This window comes from Leguminivora glycinivorella, chromosome 12 (assembly GCF_023078275.1).
Source record: "Leguminivora glycinivorella isolate SPB_JAAS2020 chromosome 12, LegGlyc_1.1, whole genome shotgun sequence".
NCBI classification, from domain to species: Eukaryota; Metazoa; Arthropoda; class Insecta; order Lepidoptera; family Tortricidae; genus Leguminivora; species Leguminivora glycinivorella.
Genome location: NC_062982.1, coordinates 9,394,565 through 9,413,380, shown reverse-complemented (window position 1 = coordinate 9,413,380; position 18,816 = coordinate 9,394,565). Strand labels below are relative to the sequence as shown.

The 18,816-nt window shown below is 36.9% G+C and overlaps 1 protein-coding gene across 2 annotated transcripts in view; it reads left to right on the top strand.

Moving 5' to 3' along the window:
- The first annotated feature begins 858 nt into the window (after positions 1-858).
- LOC125231548 (protein phosphatase 1 regulatory subunit 16A) overlaps positions 859-18,816 on the top strand; it is a 69,357-nt gene continuing 51,399 nt past the window's right edge. Inside the window, exons 1-2 of one of the 2 annotated variants that reach the window (XM_048137004.1) lie at positions 859-1,117; positions 2,460-2,550. In XM_048137004.1, coding sequence (XP_047992961.1) covers positions 2,471-2,550 — 80 coding nt within the window. In that variant the 5' untranslated portion in view covers positions 859-1,117; positions 2,460-2,470. The remainder of the gene's footprint in view (positions 1,118-2,459; positions 2,551-18,816) is intronic. The other variant, XM_048137003.1, reaches the window with a different exon arrangement.

The window sequence follows — 18,816 nt, the reverse complement described above, 5'->3', positions numbered from 1 at the left end:
GTTTTTAAACTTTTTTTACAAAACAATTGTATTTATATTTTTCCGCATAGACAATTATATCTTTTTAGTAGTTCCTTAGAAAACTACTAAAATAAGAGCTTATTATCCAATGGAATACGTAGGACCTTCATTAGTTATTTACTTTGTTTATTCGGTAAATATTCGGCAATGCAACCGTATTATTCGGCCGAATACGAACATTGAAAAACTTGCCGAATATGCCGAATACCGAATATTTACCGAATATTCGGCCCATCTCTAACTGTAATGCTGTAACATTTTCTTCGAATAAATAAATAAATAATTATAAATTGTCGCTAAAACACGCACGGACTTCATACTTCTCAAAAAATAACATTTTTGAGTATAATTAATTTTATCACCCGACCGATCAATGTGTAACTAATTACTATCATCAATATAGGTACTTTTGTAAATTAAATAATAATCATTTTATTCAAGGGCTGGTAAAGGTCATCATAATCTTATTGAATTTGGACGCTTAAAATAATACTTGCACCGAAAAGTTGTCAAAATCACTGTCAACTCAGCCAACACAACTACTATATTTAAATCAGTTTTTATTATTTGTTGTATTGTTCTGATGTCGGGTATAGTTTTCTTTATTAATTTCTATTTTTGATATGCCCTCTGGCGTTATCACCTAGGAAACCATAGACTACTAACAAGATACTTGTAGGAAACTATCTGTTGCGCGTTCTTTGTAATAGATGGCGATAACGTCGGCTTGTCAACAATTCGCTGTTTTTGTAATGTATATCGTATGAGTTCTGTGGTTTTGAGCTGGCAACTTATGCAGCTTATCATTCATTCATTCATGTCAACAAATTTTATAGTGGTAACATTTAATAAACGATGTTTCGTGCCGCTCGTATTGCCTTGTGATTTTTCTCCTTGTTTATAATTTTCACGAAAATAACGGAAAATGAAACATAACTGTAAAGTTTTATGTTAGACAATAAGTATATTTTGGTGCATAATTTATTTTGTGGTGACCTTTCGCGTTGTATTTTTTCCTAAGCTGTTTATCATGTGTGGCGAATGTGTCAAGATTAGAAACAAACATACTTTTGCTTCTTAATACGGATAAATAGCGGTAAGTAGTTTAATAAGTAATATAAAACAAACATCCTAATTGTATTTTTTGTAGGTTACACTTTGTTTGTACCTAGTTTGCCGTGTAAAAGTGGTTTCAGTTGAGAAGTTCTCTAGGTGCCTTTCTAAATGTTACTTGTTTTTAATTTCTTTTTCGCCTTGTTTTGTAGGTGCGCTATTAGTTTTACCGAAAAGATTCTAATAAGATTAGCGTTAGGTATTGAACTATCACGGCCACTGATATCTTATCAGTCCAGTTATCAAAGGGACACTACATCACGTTTTCTCCTGTTGTAATATAACTTGTTCTCTTAAATTTTTGTTTACCACTTTTTATTCCTTTAGTTTATTTAGCACTTTAAATTTTGAGGTATTAATTACATTGCAGTGTAGATATGTTTTTTCAATCCAATTATGATTATTTGGAGCTTGGGTAAGTTACAAACCAAAGTATATTACAATGTTGCAACAACATTCACCCTGTAAAAGTCATTTCTAATTGATATTTGCACAATTGGCATTGTACCATTGCTTTAAAAAACCTAATAATACATGAAAGTCATTCCTTGAAATATAACTGTTATAAATTCTAATGTTCATAAACAATACAAACTTTTAGTTAAAGGATTAGAATAATCACACTATGAATGAAGAACAAGGCAATAGCAGTGGCATATTTACTCTAGGGCAAAGGAAGCCTTGGCCTGGGCAGAAGGTTATTAGCGCAGACAGATTTCTTACTTGAAATACTATATTGTCACTGATTTAGGGTGGCAGAGACAACAAGCACGGAGTTCCAAATCCTTAGACTTGGCTTGGACTAAGCTAAGACAGGACTCCTCTGTTAAATTTACCAACATTTAAAACAATAGGCTCACATTCATGGTGTATAGTCAAAAGTATATTATAAGATAAGTGCTCTGAGTATTGCAGTTTGCATAAAGTAAAAACAGTTGCATGTACAACAGCTTATAATTTTATAAAAGTGTTTTTATTTACAAATGCTTAGTAATAAGTTTGATTCTTAAAAATAAAGTTCTTATCATCATTGTTGGCCTTCAAGTCTACAGACTAATCAAGCAGTGTCAGGTGAGGCGACAACGTTTTTCATGGCTGTGTAAGCCAATATGTGAGCGGCAAACACGACCACAACTCTCACAGGTGTAGTGTGCCCATACTTCTTACTGCTTAATACACCTAAGGTATACCTTTGTTCTGGAAATTCTATCCATAGTACACTATGGGTTGCAGATGTAGTGTAGGGATGCCTGGCCTGTTTATCACGTGATGCATTTATTCAGCCCTGACTATGGGTTAGCTATAACTTAATCATTTGTTTGCAGGAGCCGTTAAAATGGAGCACTCGGACCTGGTGTCTGAGATGGCTCAGGTGGAGCACCTCACGACACAGGAGAGGCTTCACCTTGCGAGGAGGTAAGTCAGATTCATAATAACATTATAAGGCCAGACCAGAAATATAATTAGATCAAATTTATAGAGATCGCTCTTTAGCGATAAGACCGCCTGTTGTCTGCCTCTATTTATAATCATTTGTTTTGTCTCCGCTGTATCTTTTTTCTGTATCTCTTGCTGAGGTGTGCCAATAAAGAGTATTCTATCTATCTATCTATAATTATGCCTTCGTGCCATGTTGCAGAATTCCATTCTAGAACCAATTTTAACCCCCGACGCATAAATGATGGGGTGTTATAAGTTTGACGTGTCTGTCTGCCTGTTTGTCTGTCTGTTTGAGTGTGTGTCTGTTTGTGGCATCGTAGCTCCCGAACAGATGAACCGATTTAGATTTCGTTTTTTTTTGTTTGAAAGCTGAGTCGGGAGTGTTCGTACCTATGTTTCAAGAAAATTGGTCCACCATGTCATGGTCGGGGGTTTTTTCAAAATTTTAATTTTGTGGTTAGGTTATCTTCATACTAAAGTGACTTTTTTTTTAAATAAATAAATATAATAGGACATTCTTACACAGATTGACTGAGGCTTACAATGAAACCTAAAATGAAATGAAACCTGTCACCGCATACATCAGAATAACAGCGCCCTCTTGACAATAGTCATATATTTCTGGGCAGGCTTTAGTTAAGGATTACCTATTTTATTGCATGGTGTAATTAAATTAGAACTCGGGTCAGAAGAGAGTATGGTGGCCAGGTTGTTGAATGATGTGTAGGGTATGAGTTGGTAATTCCTATGGATGTTTTAATAATGACAGAAGGGAGTCTAGCTCAAGCGCAGATCCAGCTTCGTGCCCAGGGGGGAGTCACGTGGTAAAGGCCCAGGCCCCAAGGGGGGGGTGGGTCACGTGGTCTATTTGTATGGCCAACCTAGGCTCCAGGGAGGGGGGGGGGGTCATGCTAGATGGCGCTAATATTAATATTTGTCATTTTAAAACATATCAAGCTAATATGGGCCAAATTGTCAAAACTGAGGTTCAAAAGTTTTAAGCCTGTGTCAAGAGATGGCAGTCTGTGCACTGTGATTACACATTTTACTTCAACAGTAACTCTATAATACTCGATCCTCTTTGATAGTATTCAATGTCTTTCCCATAAGGAACAATGGTGTTCCGGACCTTTGGGAGGCGTGCGCGGGGCCGAAGCCGACGCGTAGCGACCCTTTTGACGCTTTAATGAAATGTAAGGGGTACACCGAGCGGATGTTGCCCTTGCCCGTATCATGGGACACACGTAGAGGCAGCATCCGCCAGGGTGTAAGGACTAATTGACAGTTAATGGAATCTAAAATGAACTGGGCTATTGGATGAAAGTGATGGACTAAATATAGTATTCAATATTATTATGATTATTTACAAATACTATCCTATTAACTCAACGCTATAAATATGTAATACATACTGCATACACATGTGACATTGATTGAACATACATAGTAAATAATGTTGCCGATCCTAGCAACAATAACAACGCAACCTAGTGATGTGTGAACGGCATGTATAATTTATCATTACAAACAATATGCAGGCATAATCGTCTTGTTTAAGTGATCGATCGTGATGTGTACTTCGTTCGTACACTTATAGGCCAAGCAATGAAGAGATATAGGGAGAAAAGAACACAATAATGATAGATCATTATTCTACTACTAGACTACCTTACTTATTCTTACTTATTCTAGGACTAGAGTCCTGGGTACGTAGGCAAATGGCACAAACACTCACGAAACGAAACGCTCGTAGATATCTATCTCTATCGTCCTTGCGTATTGGCGCGACAGACTAACCTTTCGCGGCGTTTCGTTTTCGTTTCGCGTCGCAGAAATGCCATTCGGCTACGGCACCTGGGGTACCTAAACTTTTTCAGATCTCACTAACCTAGCTAGGTTAATTGTCTTTTAAATTCAAAACCGCAAAATTCTGATACAATTCCTATAAAGGTCGATATCAGGACTTACATACTAGATGCTATGGTACCAATTATTTATGTAAATTTCCTAACCTTTTCAGTTCAACTAAACCTCATCGACGTAGGTTTAATTGCTTACGTACATTCATCCAATTGGAACCCTAGGCCACTACAACCATGTCAAAATTACAAGCAGGAAGAGATTTCTTACAATCTGATTTCTAACGTCACTATGACATAGTTCTATAGTTGCAATTGGTTGACTGTACATAAAAGGTAGGACGAGACCCATTAACTTTCACTAAATAGTATGTTTGTTGCCGAATTACCGTGGGACATGGACATTATAACACTTGTAATTACTCCATAATTACCTAACATCAAAGTATACGTCGTAATGTTTACAAACAGAAGTCTCAGTTTATCCGTTTTATGTGTTTTGTAGCCATCAAGTTTCCTGTGAATAATATGCGAATGCTTATTGTCTTTTCATAAAAAACTGATCTTTGTGAATTTAAATTGGCAACCATGCCTAGAGTTCCGTTCTAGCCCTAGGACATTTACATAAATAACCTAACCTAACCACAAAATTAAAATTTTGTAAAAACCCCCGACCGCGACATAGTAGACCGATTTTCATGAAACATGGCTAAGAACACTTCCTACTTACTCAGCTTTCAGACAAAAAAAAACTAAATCCAAATCGGTTCATCCGTTCGGGAGCTACGATGCCACAGACAGACACACACATAGACAGACAGACAAACAGACATACATATAGACAGACAGACAAATAGACAGACAGACACACAGACAGACAGACACACAGACAGACAGACAGATAGACAGACACGTCAAACTTATACTGATACATAGTCATACCCTTAATATTATATAAGTAAAAGTATGACTATGTGGCCTACTGATACATAGTCATACCCTTAATATTATATAAGTAAAAGTATGACTATGTGGCCTTATTTGAAAGTTAATTTTAGTCTCTATCGGAAAAAGCCAAAAAATTCATAACATTTCTCATAAAAAAGGCAACTTTTAGCAAAAGAAACCAACGTGGATCCTTGATAAAATTACAAAAAAATTAAACACAATAAAATCAACAAATAAAGGAAAAAATAACTTAAAACTAAACTTAAACCCTAGTTTTTTCTCCCCTGACCCTCTGTGTAGCTTTTAGGCCAGAGAAAAACCCATATGTCACCTTTACCTCCCCTTTTAAACTCGTCTAGGGTATCAAACCTAGGAAACCAGTCAAATTGCATACCCACTTTTTTCCTTTGTAACCACCACAGACTGGCGATTATTGATTAAAAAAAACATGATTGACATTGTTTTTTAAAGTACTTTAATTGTCCTTTCAAATGATATCAATATTGATAGGTTACGATGAATAAGATTAGAGGTATATCTGCTTGAAACGAATTTTGCGCGAGGTGTAATTTGGTAGACGCCGAATGTATGGGAACGCGTGTCAAGCGGTACTCCCCGCCTACAGGTATGTGGTTGTAGTTTGCTCATTTATTATCCGATCGTAGAAATTCAAAAAGCAACAGATAGCTTAATAATGTAGTTAAATGATTTATATAACATATTTTTTAGCTAAGTGGCCGTTTTCATTGCCTTTTTGAGTCACAAAAATAAAAAAAGAGAGTAAAAAAAAGTATTTTTTGCATTATTATTAATTAAAAAATAACTAACAAAATTATACTTTTCACATATAATAAATCTTAATCAGCATGTTATACACTTTCAATCGACACCTCATTTTTCAAAATTGGATAAAGGGTTCTAGACAAATTGGCAAAAAATTGAAACCCGGGACCGCGATCTTTGTGACGTCATAGTTAACCCCCCCACAGTCTGAGAATGCGACAAGTCATTATTTCGTACTCAGTAAAGTCTACCGATCACAACGATACCACTTGTCAGCAGTATACTCTCCAGTCACATCAACTTTTTCCGAGACCCTCTCGCCGCTCTACTATATGCCAGTGAGCGACAGTTGAAACAACAACTTCAGGGGAAGTGTGAGCCTTGAAAATAGTGTTATCTATGCAAAACAATAGCATATTATGTTGCCGTCCTACTCAATTGGTTACGGTTCTTCCTAAACGACGACGAGTTAACAGTAAAGATTGTTAATCTCCATACAACTTTACCTACTAAAGCTGAGTTTTCACTTAGTGTTGTGAACAGTTCTGAGCGACCGATAAAGGTATGGAAGTCAATGTATGAAAATAGAATAAATCTGCGCATGAACGAACGATTGCTCGCTCATTCACTAATTGAAAAGGCAGCTATAGATGCGTTTCTCAAATTGTTGTTATTAGTGATCTTTCTGCTGTATCTATCTTTGTGCTTCGCTTAGCTTTGAACGTCAACTATTTGTAGTTTTTGACCCCCGACCCAAAAACGACGGGGTGTTATAACTTTGACGTGTCTGTCTGTTTGTCTGTCTGTCTGTATGTGTGTGTCTGTCTGTGGTATCGTAGCTCCCAAACGGATGAATCGATTTAGATTTAGTTTTTCTGTTTGAAAACTAACTGTTAGTCGGGAGTGTTCTTAGCCATGTTTCATGAAAATCGGTTCACTTATGTAGCGGTCGGGGTTAAAAAAAAAATGTGGTTAGGTTATTAAAGATTAATTTCTAGTGTTAGTAGTTTCACCACGAACCGTTACCTTTATCTTTTATCGGCAAGGAGAGTGGCGCCAGCATAATCAATAATATCTAACAATGATAGCATCTCGTCACTACTTTAAAAAACCGGCCAAGAGCGTGTCGGGCCACGCTCAGTGTAGGGTTCCGTAGTTTCCCGTATTTTTCTCAAAACTACTGAACCTATCAAGTTCAAAATAATTTTCCTAGAAAGTCTTTATAAAGTTCTACTTTTGTGATTTTTTTCATATTTTTTAAACATAGGGTTCAAAAGTTAGAGGGGGGGGACGCACTTTTTTTTCCTTTAGGAGCGATTATTTTCGAAAATATTAATATTATCAAAAAACGATGTTAGTAAACCCTTATTCATTTTTAAATACCTATCCAACAATATATCACACGTTGGGGTTGGAATGGAAAAAAATATCAGCCCCCACTTTACATGTAGGGGGGGTACCCTAATAAAACATTTTTTTCTATTTTTTATTTTTGCACTTTGTTGGCGTGATTGATATACATATTGGTACCAAATTTCAGCTTTCTAGTGCTTACGGTTACTGAGATTAACCGCGGACGGACGGACGGACGGACGGACAGACAGACATGGCGAAACTATAAGGGTTCCTAGTTGACTACGGAACCCTAAAAAACTCGTATTTGCGTCTGTCAATGAAAAGAAAATTGTAGTAAGTATGTATGGAATGCATATAGACTTACTGCGTTTTAACTTTGAGAAGCAGCGTGAGATACGAGATTTTTTAAAAGTAGTGACGATCTTCAGTTCCATGTTGTGAGGCGTGTTTAATAGATGAAGCTAATTCAGAGAAAGGACTTTTCCAAATAGGTTACCATACCGTTGTATAGATTGATACTCGTTATTATTCCGGTGTCTGCTGATCCTTTAGAATTTTTAGTTACACGTTTTTGCGATGTGTACAGTCTTTAACTCTTTACCAAAGCATTATTTATCAACGACTAAAAGAACGCGGAATGATAAACATAACGTATTGAAGTATTTGCCGATATCGTCCCTACGATCCATTTGTAGATTATGTTGTCAGAGATATCGCCTAAGTACGATTTCTTGTCACAAGTGTTGATCGAATATTTCCGGACGCCCCCGTAGATAGTATTTAAATTTTATAAATGCAAATCATCGCCTTCGCATAAATCAAATGAAGCTAAATATTAAGTTTGTATGTAGTTTCTTTTAAACTAGATTATGTTACATTATATAAGTTATCCCGGCATTTGCCACAGCTCATGGGAGCCTGGGGTCCGCTTTGACAACTAATCCCAAGATTTGGCGTAGGCGCTAGTTTTACGAAAGCGACTGCTATCTGACCTTCCAACCTGAAGGATAACTAGACCTTATTGGAATTAGTCTTAATGTTACATTATATAATACACACAGAAAATATCCATAACGAGATATGAAAATATTTGTTATATTTGTATGCCATATACATTTATTTAGTGTATGTATGGATGCAACGCAAGAACGCAACTGATATTAAAACAGCCAGGGATCTGAACCCAGGACCTTCAACATCGTGCGCAGAATCCTACCTTAGTATTTATATTCTTGTTTTACTTCCACTCTGCTTTCCGTTCAGTCGTCTCCACTTTGCCCGGTCTTCGGCATTCTCAGGTGTGAGATTGTTCTCTTGCATCTCCGCTGTCACGACGTCCAGCCAGGACTTGGCCTACCGCGGCCGCGAGACCTAGGGCCTTAGATTTTGCTTCTATTAAGTTTTATTTGAGTAGGTATTTATTGATATTCAGCTTCTATTTCACCACCCTCAATTTACTTGTTACTTTTGAAGCGGAACATTTTCAATAGCCGTGGAATTTCCAGATTAGCGTTACAAGAGCACATAAAATGTGTGTTGCTTAACTAGCGGCATATGTCTGGTAGATTGAGACACAAATACCTAGTCATCGAGTCCAACTCTCACATACTAGAATGTGAGGAAGTGTAACGTCAAATTACTATGAAAATGTGACTGTTATACGTTGTTGTTGTTGTGTCTTCGCACGGGGTCAAAGTGGTTTCCAGTTTCCTACTTCTTTTTCTGGAGTGCGCATTGCCAACTAAACCCAGGAGCTCCAGTTTTTAAGAAAGCGATTGCTATCCGACTTTCCAACACAGGGGGTAAACTAAGCCCAATGGATTAGCCCGATTTCCTCACGATGTTTTCCTTCCCCAAAAAATGACTGGCAAATATCAAGTTACATTTCGCTAGGCCAGCGTGTCGCATCGCTTGGTGTCCAGTTAGTTATGAATTAAAATACAATGAAAAAGCCGATTTTCCTCGCAGTTGCAGTGAAAACTAGATTGGATCTGGATCGTAAACTCTAAACGCTTCACTTTTCCAACTATACCGACTAGCATGCTTTATTTTACAAAACGTGCTTGTCCATGACCAGCATACTTCGTTAAGCCTGCTACTTTATCGCCCCCTATCTTGGTTTTGGTTTTTACTGCATTGGTTCTTCACAGTACTACATATACTTGTAACTAGCATAAGTTTGATCTCCAACCGTATAGGTTTGGTGCGATTCTCTCTGTCAAGTTAAATTGGGTACTTAGCCACATTTTGTGAGTTGACAGTACTGCCTAGCTGAATATAACGGAACAGTTTCAGCACAAATAAGCACTAAACTTCACGTCTTATCTCTCTAGATAATGCAGGCGGTTGCAAATCTTTTTTACGACCTTTTTGTCTTTTTGGTAATTCAGTCGGAGATAACATTATGTTTAGACCATTATCATTACCACCATTATTGGCACATCCGGACAACAGTAGAGAAGCAATTATATTGGTATGTTGGGAATTATTGAAGATATCTAGGAGGGATTTTTAGGATATATCAATGTTGCCTTCTTTAAATATTCATTCATTGGACTCCTAATAAAGGGATTATATGAGTACTTATGTATTTTGCCAAAAGTTGTCCTGAAAGAAATAGGGGTTTGTAAATTCATTCCCATCAGTATACCAACCAACTACGGTCTCTCTTACGTTCCACTATTATTTAAAAAAAAATTGTTGCATCAATATTTTACACATCGTCTTTATTTGAAACAAGCACACACATTTTCCTCTTTCTTTACACTTGCGTTAGCAAACCTTTTAGCCTCAAAGAGGACGCGTGCGATACGAAGAAAGCAAGACAAATAAAGTAATCGATAATTGACAGCGGCTAAATAACCTTTATAACTAGAACTACATACATACATACCTACATACAATCACGCCTATATCCCATAAGGGGTAAAATCGTCGTCAATAGAAATTGTCAACAATGTAAACAAATTATTATATAAAATATCAATATATATTTTAGTACAATTTTATTATTTTAAAGGTTGAGGATCATAATGTGAGATGAACTGATTAAATAACACATGGATTTAGCCAGTATCTGATGAGTTAGAATGGAAATTAAAGACATTTTGACTACGAGGTTTGTTTACATTGTTCACAAATTCTATTGACGGCGACTTTAGGCAGTGCTGAGTACAAGAAACTAGGTACCTACTCATGTTTAAGTGCCACTCTTGGCAATTAAGTAATCTTGGCAAAAGAACTTGAACTAAGTACCTTTATCTAAAGGAAGCTATAGAAGAAGCTAAGATTAGGGATTGTTTTATAAATTAACAATGATTTCATGGTACTTCCATTCCAACTCATTTGGTGTTGCGGGTGTCCATGAGCTGCGGGAAGCGCTAATAATCCAGCATTCCGTCTACTCGTTTGCCTCCTGTATCATAGGACAATGTGCTTTTTTTGTTTAACGTATTGTTACGTATATTGAGGTTTCTTTTACACCGGTACGCTAGCGACAGAGGCAATGATAATTACCACGTAACTGCTACGTATGGTTTCTATTTATATTCCTGAAATGGTATACAGATACACAACTTAGCATATGGCGAGCCGGTACGTAAAGTCAACAATAGATACACCTAAAGACTGTATGCAAGAGTACAATAGTTGACGGGCCGCAGTAAAGACGCTACTGCCTGTATAGATGATACACCAACACGAAAGAGCTTACGATACTATGCGAAACGTCAACAATTGTACTCTTGGCTACAGGCAGAGGCACTGATATGACCTAGCTACTTACATATATCACACTTACATGGTTTTCGCCCTATTACGACGTAATAATATGGTTCGTATATTTATTTTAATCTATGTCCACTACATCGTCCGTACACGTGTATGTTTGATATTTTCAATTTAGATAATCCTCTCTGGTTAGCACATTAGCGATTTCAAAGGCCTGTGGTGTGATAAGTGATAACGAGTCTATATGTGTTTGTGTTCGCCTAAGTGATTGGTCTATTTTTATCCGAGATTATCTAAATATATAAAAGAAGAAGCTGACTGACTGACTGACTGACATATCAACGCACAGCCGAAACCGCTGGTCCTAGAGATCTCAAATTTGGCACGTAGGTTCCTTATATAGTGTAGAGGAGCACTAAGAAAGGATTTTCCAAAATTCACCTCCTAAGGGGGTCAAATGGGGGTTCAAAGTTTGTATGGGGAAACAAGATTAGTTTGACTATTTTATTCGAAACTTCACAGGAAGATTCCTTAAGACATATGACTGAATACGTGTTTCAGGTTTTTTGAAAATTTAACCCCTAAAAGGGTGAAAAGGGGGTGATAAAGTCAAAAAACTAATATGGGTGTCGTTTTTACGGTTTATTGGGTCGCTGATCACGATAAATACAACGTTTTTAAAATCTAACGAGGCGGAAGTGGAAATACCTTCTCCCCTGTTGTGGTGCAATGGGGTTTAAATACCAAAAAAATATATAAAAGAAGATATTGACTGACTGACTGACATATCAACGCACAGCCGAAACCGCTGGTCCTAGAGATGTCAAATTTGGCACGTAGGTTCCTTATATAGTGTAGAAGAGCACTAAGAAAGGATTTTTCAAAATTCGCCTCCTGAGGGGGTCAAATGGGGGTTCAAAGTTTGTATGGGGAAACAATTTTAGCTTCACTGGTTTATTCGAAACTTCACAGGAGGGATCCTAAAAACATATGACTAAAGACGTGTTTCAGGTTCTTTAAAAATTTAACCCCTAAAAGGGTGAAAAGGGGGTGATAAAGTCAAAAAACAATATGGGTATCGTTTTTATGATTAATCGGGTCGCTGATCACGATAAATACAACGCTTTTAAAATCTAACGAGGCGGAAGTGAAATACCTTCTCCCCTGTTGTAGTGCAATGGGGTTTAAATATCAAAAAATATATAAAAGAAGAAACTGACTGACTGACTAACTGACATATCAACACACAGCCGAAACCGCTGGTCCTAGAGATTTCAAATTTGGCACATAGGTTCCTTATATAGCGTAGAGGAGCACTAAAAAAGGAATTTTCAAAATTCTCCTCTTAAAAGGGTGAAATGGGGTTCAAAGTTTGTATGGGGAAACAAGATTAGTTTGACTATTTTATTCGAAACTTCACAGGAGGATTCCTAAAGACATGTTTCAGGTTTTTTGAAAATTTGACCCCTAAAGGGGTGCAAAGGGGTAAAGTCAAAAACACAATATGGGTATCGTTTTTATGGTTTATCGGGTCGCTGATCACGATAAATACAACGATTTTAAAATCTAATGAGGTGGAAAAGGAATTTTCTCCCCTGTTGTCGTGCAATGGGGTTAAAATATCCAAAATAGCCATAAGTATAGGTTTAGTTTTTATCTTTAGTTCTGGTTCAAGAGATTTCAAATTGACACGGAAGTTCCTTAGAGGAGCACTAAGAAAGGATTTTTCAAAGTTCACCTCTTAGCATGATAATTTGACAGGGGCAAGGACAGGGACAGGGACAGGGACAGGGACAGGGTCAGGGACAGGGACAGAACGGGATAGGGTTAGGGTTAGGGTTAGGGATAGGGATAGGGATAGGGACGGGGATAAGAATAGGGATTGGGGTCGGAATAATCGGTCGGCAATCGATAACTAGGCAGTGTAAAATGCTGGTGGCTCAGTTGGAAGGGATTAGTAAGTATGTATCGGCGAGTATCCTGCATCCGTAATAACTATATCAATGTGCTGTAAGAGGATCGTTGTTTGCTTGCCTTTTATATGTTTACGTTTGCAATAAGTATAAGCAAAATGGAAAAAATTGTAAGCGATAATGCAAGGAAGTACTTTTTACCCTACCGACCATAGCGTCGAGATACTGGCTATGTGGGTTGTATGAAGTTTCCCCAGTATAAATATTTGTATAGGTAAAATACATACATATTCGTACCTACTACCTACGCTGTGGTCGCTGTGTAACAATTCTACAATCATTGCAAGAATTTCTTTTAAAACAATAGTAATATGTGTAAGGTACAGTCAGCCAAAAAAGATAGCAGCAACTAGATCAGTTACAATGGCCCTCCAGTCGAGAATTGCCCCGGTTTACCTTAATCGAAATAATCGCGGACAGATGTACCTACAAAGAAACCTACGGATCCAAATGAAAATCTTATTTTTTGTAAACGTTTCAATAAGAATACTTTTATTACGCGGGCGAAGCCGCGGGTAAAAGCTAGTGTAGGTATATATATTTTTAGGAGGATGTGGTTTGTAAATAATTACCTACCTACATCAGTTAATCGATTCTACGCACTTTTCCTTATGTGTGTACTTTTATCTAAAAAAAATGCCTACTCTCGCACTCTACCTTCTTGCCCTGCCCTACCCTACCTTCTACGGACGATCAAATGAAGTTATACGACGCGATTCGAACTTTACTGATAATGATAATGTTACGATACGTTAAATATTGAACCGGACCCCGGACCATACTTATGTCAATGTCAAAAATGATTCTTCAAACAAAAACGTCACACGAATATTTGACGTATTTTAACATAAAGTTCGAATTACGTTGTTAGATTCCCTAAATTAATGTGTGAATTGTGTGATACAAAACACCGATTCGCACTTAAGCCAATTAGAATCTTTAATGCCTTACAAATTGCTCTTGTGTTTTCACCGTTATCCATCGTGGGCGAGAAAATCCTCTTAATTGATTATCGTTAGTGGCTGTCTAAGAACTTTTCCAGGTCAGTCGTCACGTCCCCGATAGTTCGCCGGCATAAATGGACGTTTTTACTATTTTCTCACAAGCCCTGTCAGTGTGATGAAAGGGACTGAATTAAAAAATCGTTGATATAGTACACTAGCTTTTGCCCGCGGCTTCGCTCGCGTTAGAAAGAGACAAAAAGTAGCCTATGTCACTCTCCATCCCTTCAACTATCCCCACTTAAAAAATCATGTCAATTCGTCGCTCCGTTTTGCCGTGAAAGACGGACAAACAAACAGACACACACACTTTCTCATTTATAATATTAGTATGGATTACGATACAAGTGCAGAAAAGAGTTGATTTATTTTTCGCACGTGTTTCTCAGTACAGGCCCTCTGAACTCTGAAGTTTCGACCTGTCAAAAAATTAACCACTTTGCGCACCAGTACGTGCTTAAAGCACCATCTGTACTGAAAATAATGTTTATGCTCTGCCGAGAAAGGTATTGAAGGTAATGAATGTCAAAGAAAGTAACAGGAGAGGAAAACTGAGGAAAAGGTGGATGGACTGTGTGAAAGATGACGTTTTGATTTTCTATGAATAGTCATAGAGAAAATAGTGCATAGGCACTGTAATTACTCAGGTATTTGTGATCAGTGAGGGATCATCCACATATTACGTCACACCAAATTTCAGGTTTTTGGACCCCTCCCCCCCCCTATGTCACGCTTTTTTGTATCCCTTTAACAGGGATTGTCACATTTAGTATGACCCCCCCCCCCTACACTGTGACGTAATATATGGATGACGCCGATCACCTCTTAGTTCTTTGCAAGATGTATGTAGGTACCTATCTGTTTTAATTAGTAGGAAACATCTGTAGAACTCGATCGCCAAAGTAACCTACTTATATTGTAGCTCAGAAGAAATTGTGTGAAATAGTAACTTTAATTGGTAATAAGACTAATACTATTTTCACACCTTAATGAATGAATTCCATTAACGAGGCCATCCAATCAATGTCAAATAAAACCGACATACAATATTTTTAATTACTCGGAGTTATCCGGCACGATAGCAGGCAATTAAAAATATTACTTTATATGACATTGTGCCACTCGGTCGGGTCAGGTGGGTTTTGGTTCGTAATAATAAAATTTAATTACTAATGGTACGCCCTTTCTACCTATTATTTACCTACTTTGCATATTTAGAATTAATAGGGAACAAGTAATAATTGACCGAAGTTGCATATCTCTGGATATTTCATCTTAGGCTTAATTTTTTGTAGGGACGACGAAGTAACAGTTGTAGTGCGAAAAGGATTTCCTTCGTATTTTTCCGGAAACGTTCCTTTTTGTCATGCTAGTTCAGTCAATGTCAGTACATTTTGTACTGAGACTGACTAAAATAGCATGACACGTTCGTACGTTTGCGTAACAATAAATACACTGAGAGAAATTTGCATTGTGAATTTAACAAGTTCGACTTGTTGCGGGTTTACCCGTTTGAAACTAAAGTATTTTAGTAAACGGAATAAATCACAATATTGATGATACAAGTCGAATTTGTTCAAACAACAAGGTTAAACTTGTCATGTTGCTTTTATAAAATCGACTTGTTTCAAATATATTTTTGATTCAAATGACGAGTAACGTGTAGAGTGTACTAGTACACTTAACAAAATCTAACTTGTTGTTTGAACCAAAGAGCACGTAGGCACTATTTTAACCCAAAAACTTGTTGAACGAACATGAAAACTGGTTGTTTTTTCTCTCAGTGTACGAATAATACATCTGTATTTCTAGAGCTATATAAGTGTGTCAGATATTTATGCACATCATATGGATAATATTGATTTATGAAGCGTCCTAAGAAGCCTGCAAAATACAGTGGTCATAAAAGCGTGCCATTTTATTTTTGCAAAACTTCATGATTGATAAGGGAGTCTGAGTCACAAAAAAGTGAAATCATGTTTTCTCTTTTGCCGATTGCATGACCGTCGACCGTTAACAACCCATGAGGGATTAAGCGTTACTCCGAACGCTGTTAGCGGAATTAAAATGCTCTAGATTTAGAAGTGCTTCAAATTTAAAAAATAATATGACTTTTCCCGTCTGGTGACAAGTTAAGGATTTCACAGCCCTCTGTTCTGGGTGTCGTACAGCATATCGTACTGGACTGTGGTATATGGGTTCCGATGGGCAAGCAGCCGTGTCCCGTGTCACTGCAATATCACGATGTCTTTAACTGCCAGAAATGGCACTGAATCTGGAGCAGTTTCATGTGCTCCGCCTACCTCTTTTGGGGATACAGGCGTGGGTCTATGTATGTAATATGACTTAAATGTCACTATAACCTTTGAGAGTTTATTGCGCAGATTTATAGCTTGCCTTGCGATTAAATGAATAAATTATGCTTACTCATAATAAGCTATTAATGCGTAAGTGAAATCATACGTGTGGCATTTATGAGTAACTAAGACATGACAATTTATCGTAAAATGTCCTGGAATGTTCCAGTTTTGTATCTGGTTTGGAACTTGGAAGGTCACATTATTATTCTTCAATTATTGTAAATACTCGTACACCAGTGCTTGCGCCAATATTTGGGACCAACGTTTCTGAAAAACGTTTCCTCTAATAGCGCGTGCTGTGCGTGGTGCGTTCTTGCCTAAGATTTTAATACCGTGTATAAAAAAAAACGGCGTGTATAAAAAAACGTACCTTTCGATCTAAACCACTACCGAAAAAGGGTTTTATGGGCATTCGGACATCTTAGAAAATTTCTACTATACATATTCTATTTTTCTGTTCGACGGAATCGGAAACTTCGATAATCGTTGCGGGTCGAAAAGATTTCCGGCGGGAAACTATAAAAGGCACAAATTATACTCTTCTCAAAGTTTAATATTGCTTGTATTCTACTTGGAGCACGGGTGACAGGTGCACCGTAGTAAACGTGAACGCGTCGTCAAATGGTGCCTAAGCGTCAATATTCGTACATAGTACGTGTTAAAACGTTACAGTTCGCCGCTTTAAGTGCAACCAAAGTCAAGGGCTTCGACAATCAGCACAATCGATACAGTCACTTGCTTTTAATTGCTTGCACTAACATCACTATTCATCAACCTTATACCTTCGTAAATTAGGTTCGAGATCCAATAGTAGACACACGCTACGTATTATGCATATCATGTTCAATGCCTCCATTTCATGCGATCGTTATATCACCGCACGGCCTCGTAAAAAAATTATGACATATAGTTTGCAGCTGCATAAAACACCTGATTGCACTTACAAATGCATTCGGGGTTGTTGGATATTTCTCAGCGTCGATTGAGTCATTTCAGTCATTTGACTTGGTGGCCGAACTTTTTAAGAGGGCTTTCGTGTTAAAAATAGTGAAATCGCAACCGAGCGCTCGATCATACCGTGTGTGGTATCAAATTAAAGGGCTTTGCGAGTAGTTTATAAATATATATCACATTATAGGACTTTTTCTACTTGGTGTAACAAAATATGAGAAAATGTCCAAAAGTGGTAATAATTGTACCGGTGAAGGCTCGTTTTCAAAAAATTGACAAAAATCAATAATAGCAATTTATAATCACTAAGGCATAACAGCAATTTAAGTAAACGTTGCAGATTAATTTAGTACAAAACTTACTTCGATGTGATGTAGATTTTCAAAGAAATTGTCACTTAATTTTAGGTAATTTCTGAAAAAATTGAATTCGCCTTAGGCTAGTTTACTCTTTTTCAAAAACTTAAAATAAAAATCTAGTCTGAAATGATTGTGGTACAGGATATACGAATTATAAATTTACCCGTTTTAATATTCAAAATTGTCCAAATTTTACAAATAAGATCGACTGATTCAGCTCTATACGTGCGTTTTTCTAAACGTGCATTAGAGAAAAATTCATAATTAATTTAGTGAGTTAGCTTTCAAAAATCCAGTCTTATAAAAATCAAGATAATAAGATGCTCTAACTGGAACTTGAATTAAATAAATCTATTGGATAACGGAAAGTGTAGTATTTCACCGACTAAAACTATCAATTTTACATTCTTTTGACGTTTTTTTTTAAAGCAGCCTTAAACTGAGAGATTAAATGTGCAGGAGTGCCACGTACATTTACACTAAAAATGAATTTTTCTACTCGTCGACTTTAATCTGTCAATTAGGACACCACAGACTAAACTATATGTGCTGACTTTTCAGTGTTGGATAGTCTTAGTCGACTATAATAAGTATTTCATTACACTTCACTTTAGTTAACTGAAAAAAAATCTAAAATAGAACTTCATACTAGTTCTATACTAATTTGCAAATTTTTCTGCTTCTGAAACACATTTTTTTTATCTATCGCGTTATCGACCAATCAGAGACGGTTATTACAAACAATTGGTTGCCAGGTAATTCGATGTTGATACATCGGTGAACGCCGCTATTAACATTAATTTTAACTTGAATGATGATATTTTTCGTCCATTGATGATGCAGATGATGACTCATAGAAAAAGTATTATATACAATATACCATAGTGATATAATAGTACATTACGATACAAGTGCGTAAAAAA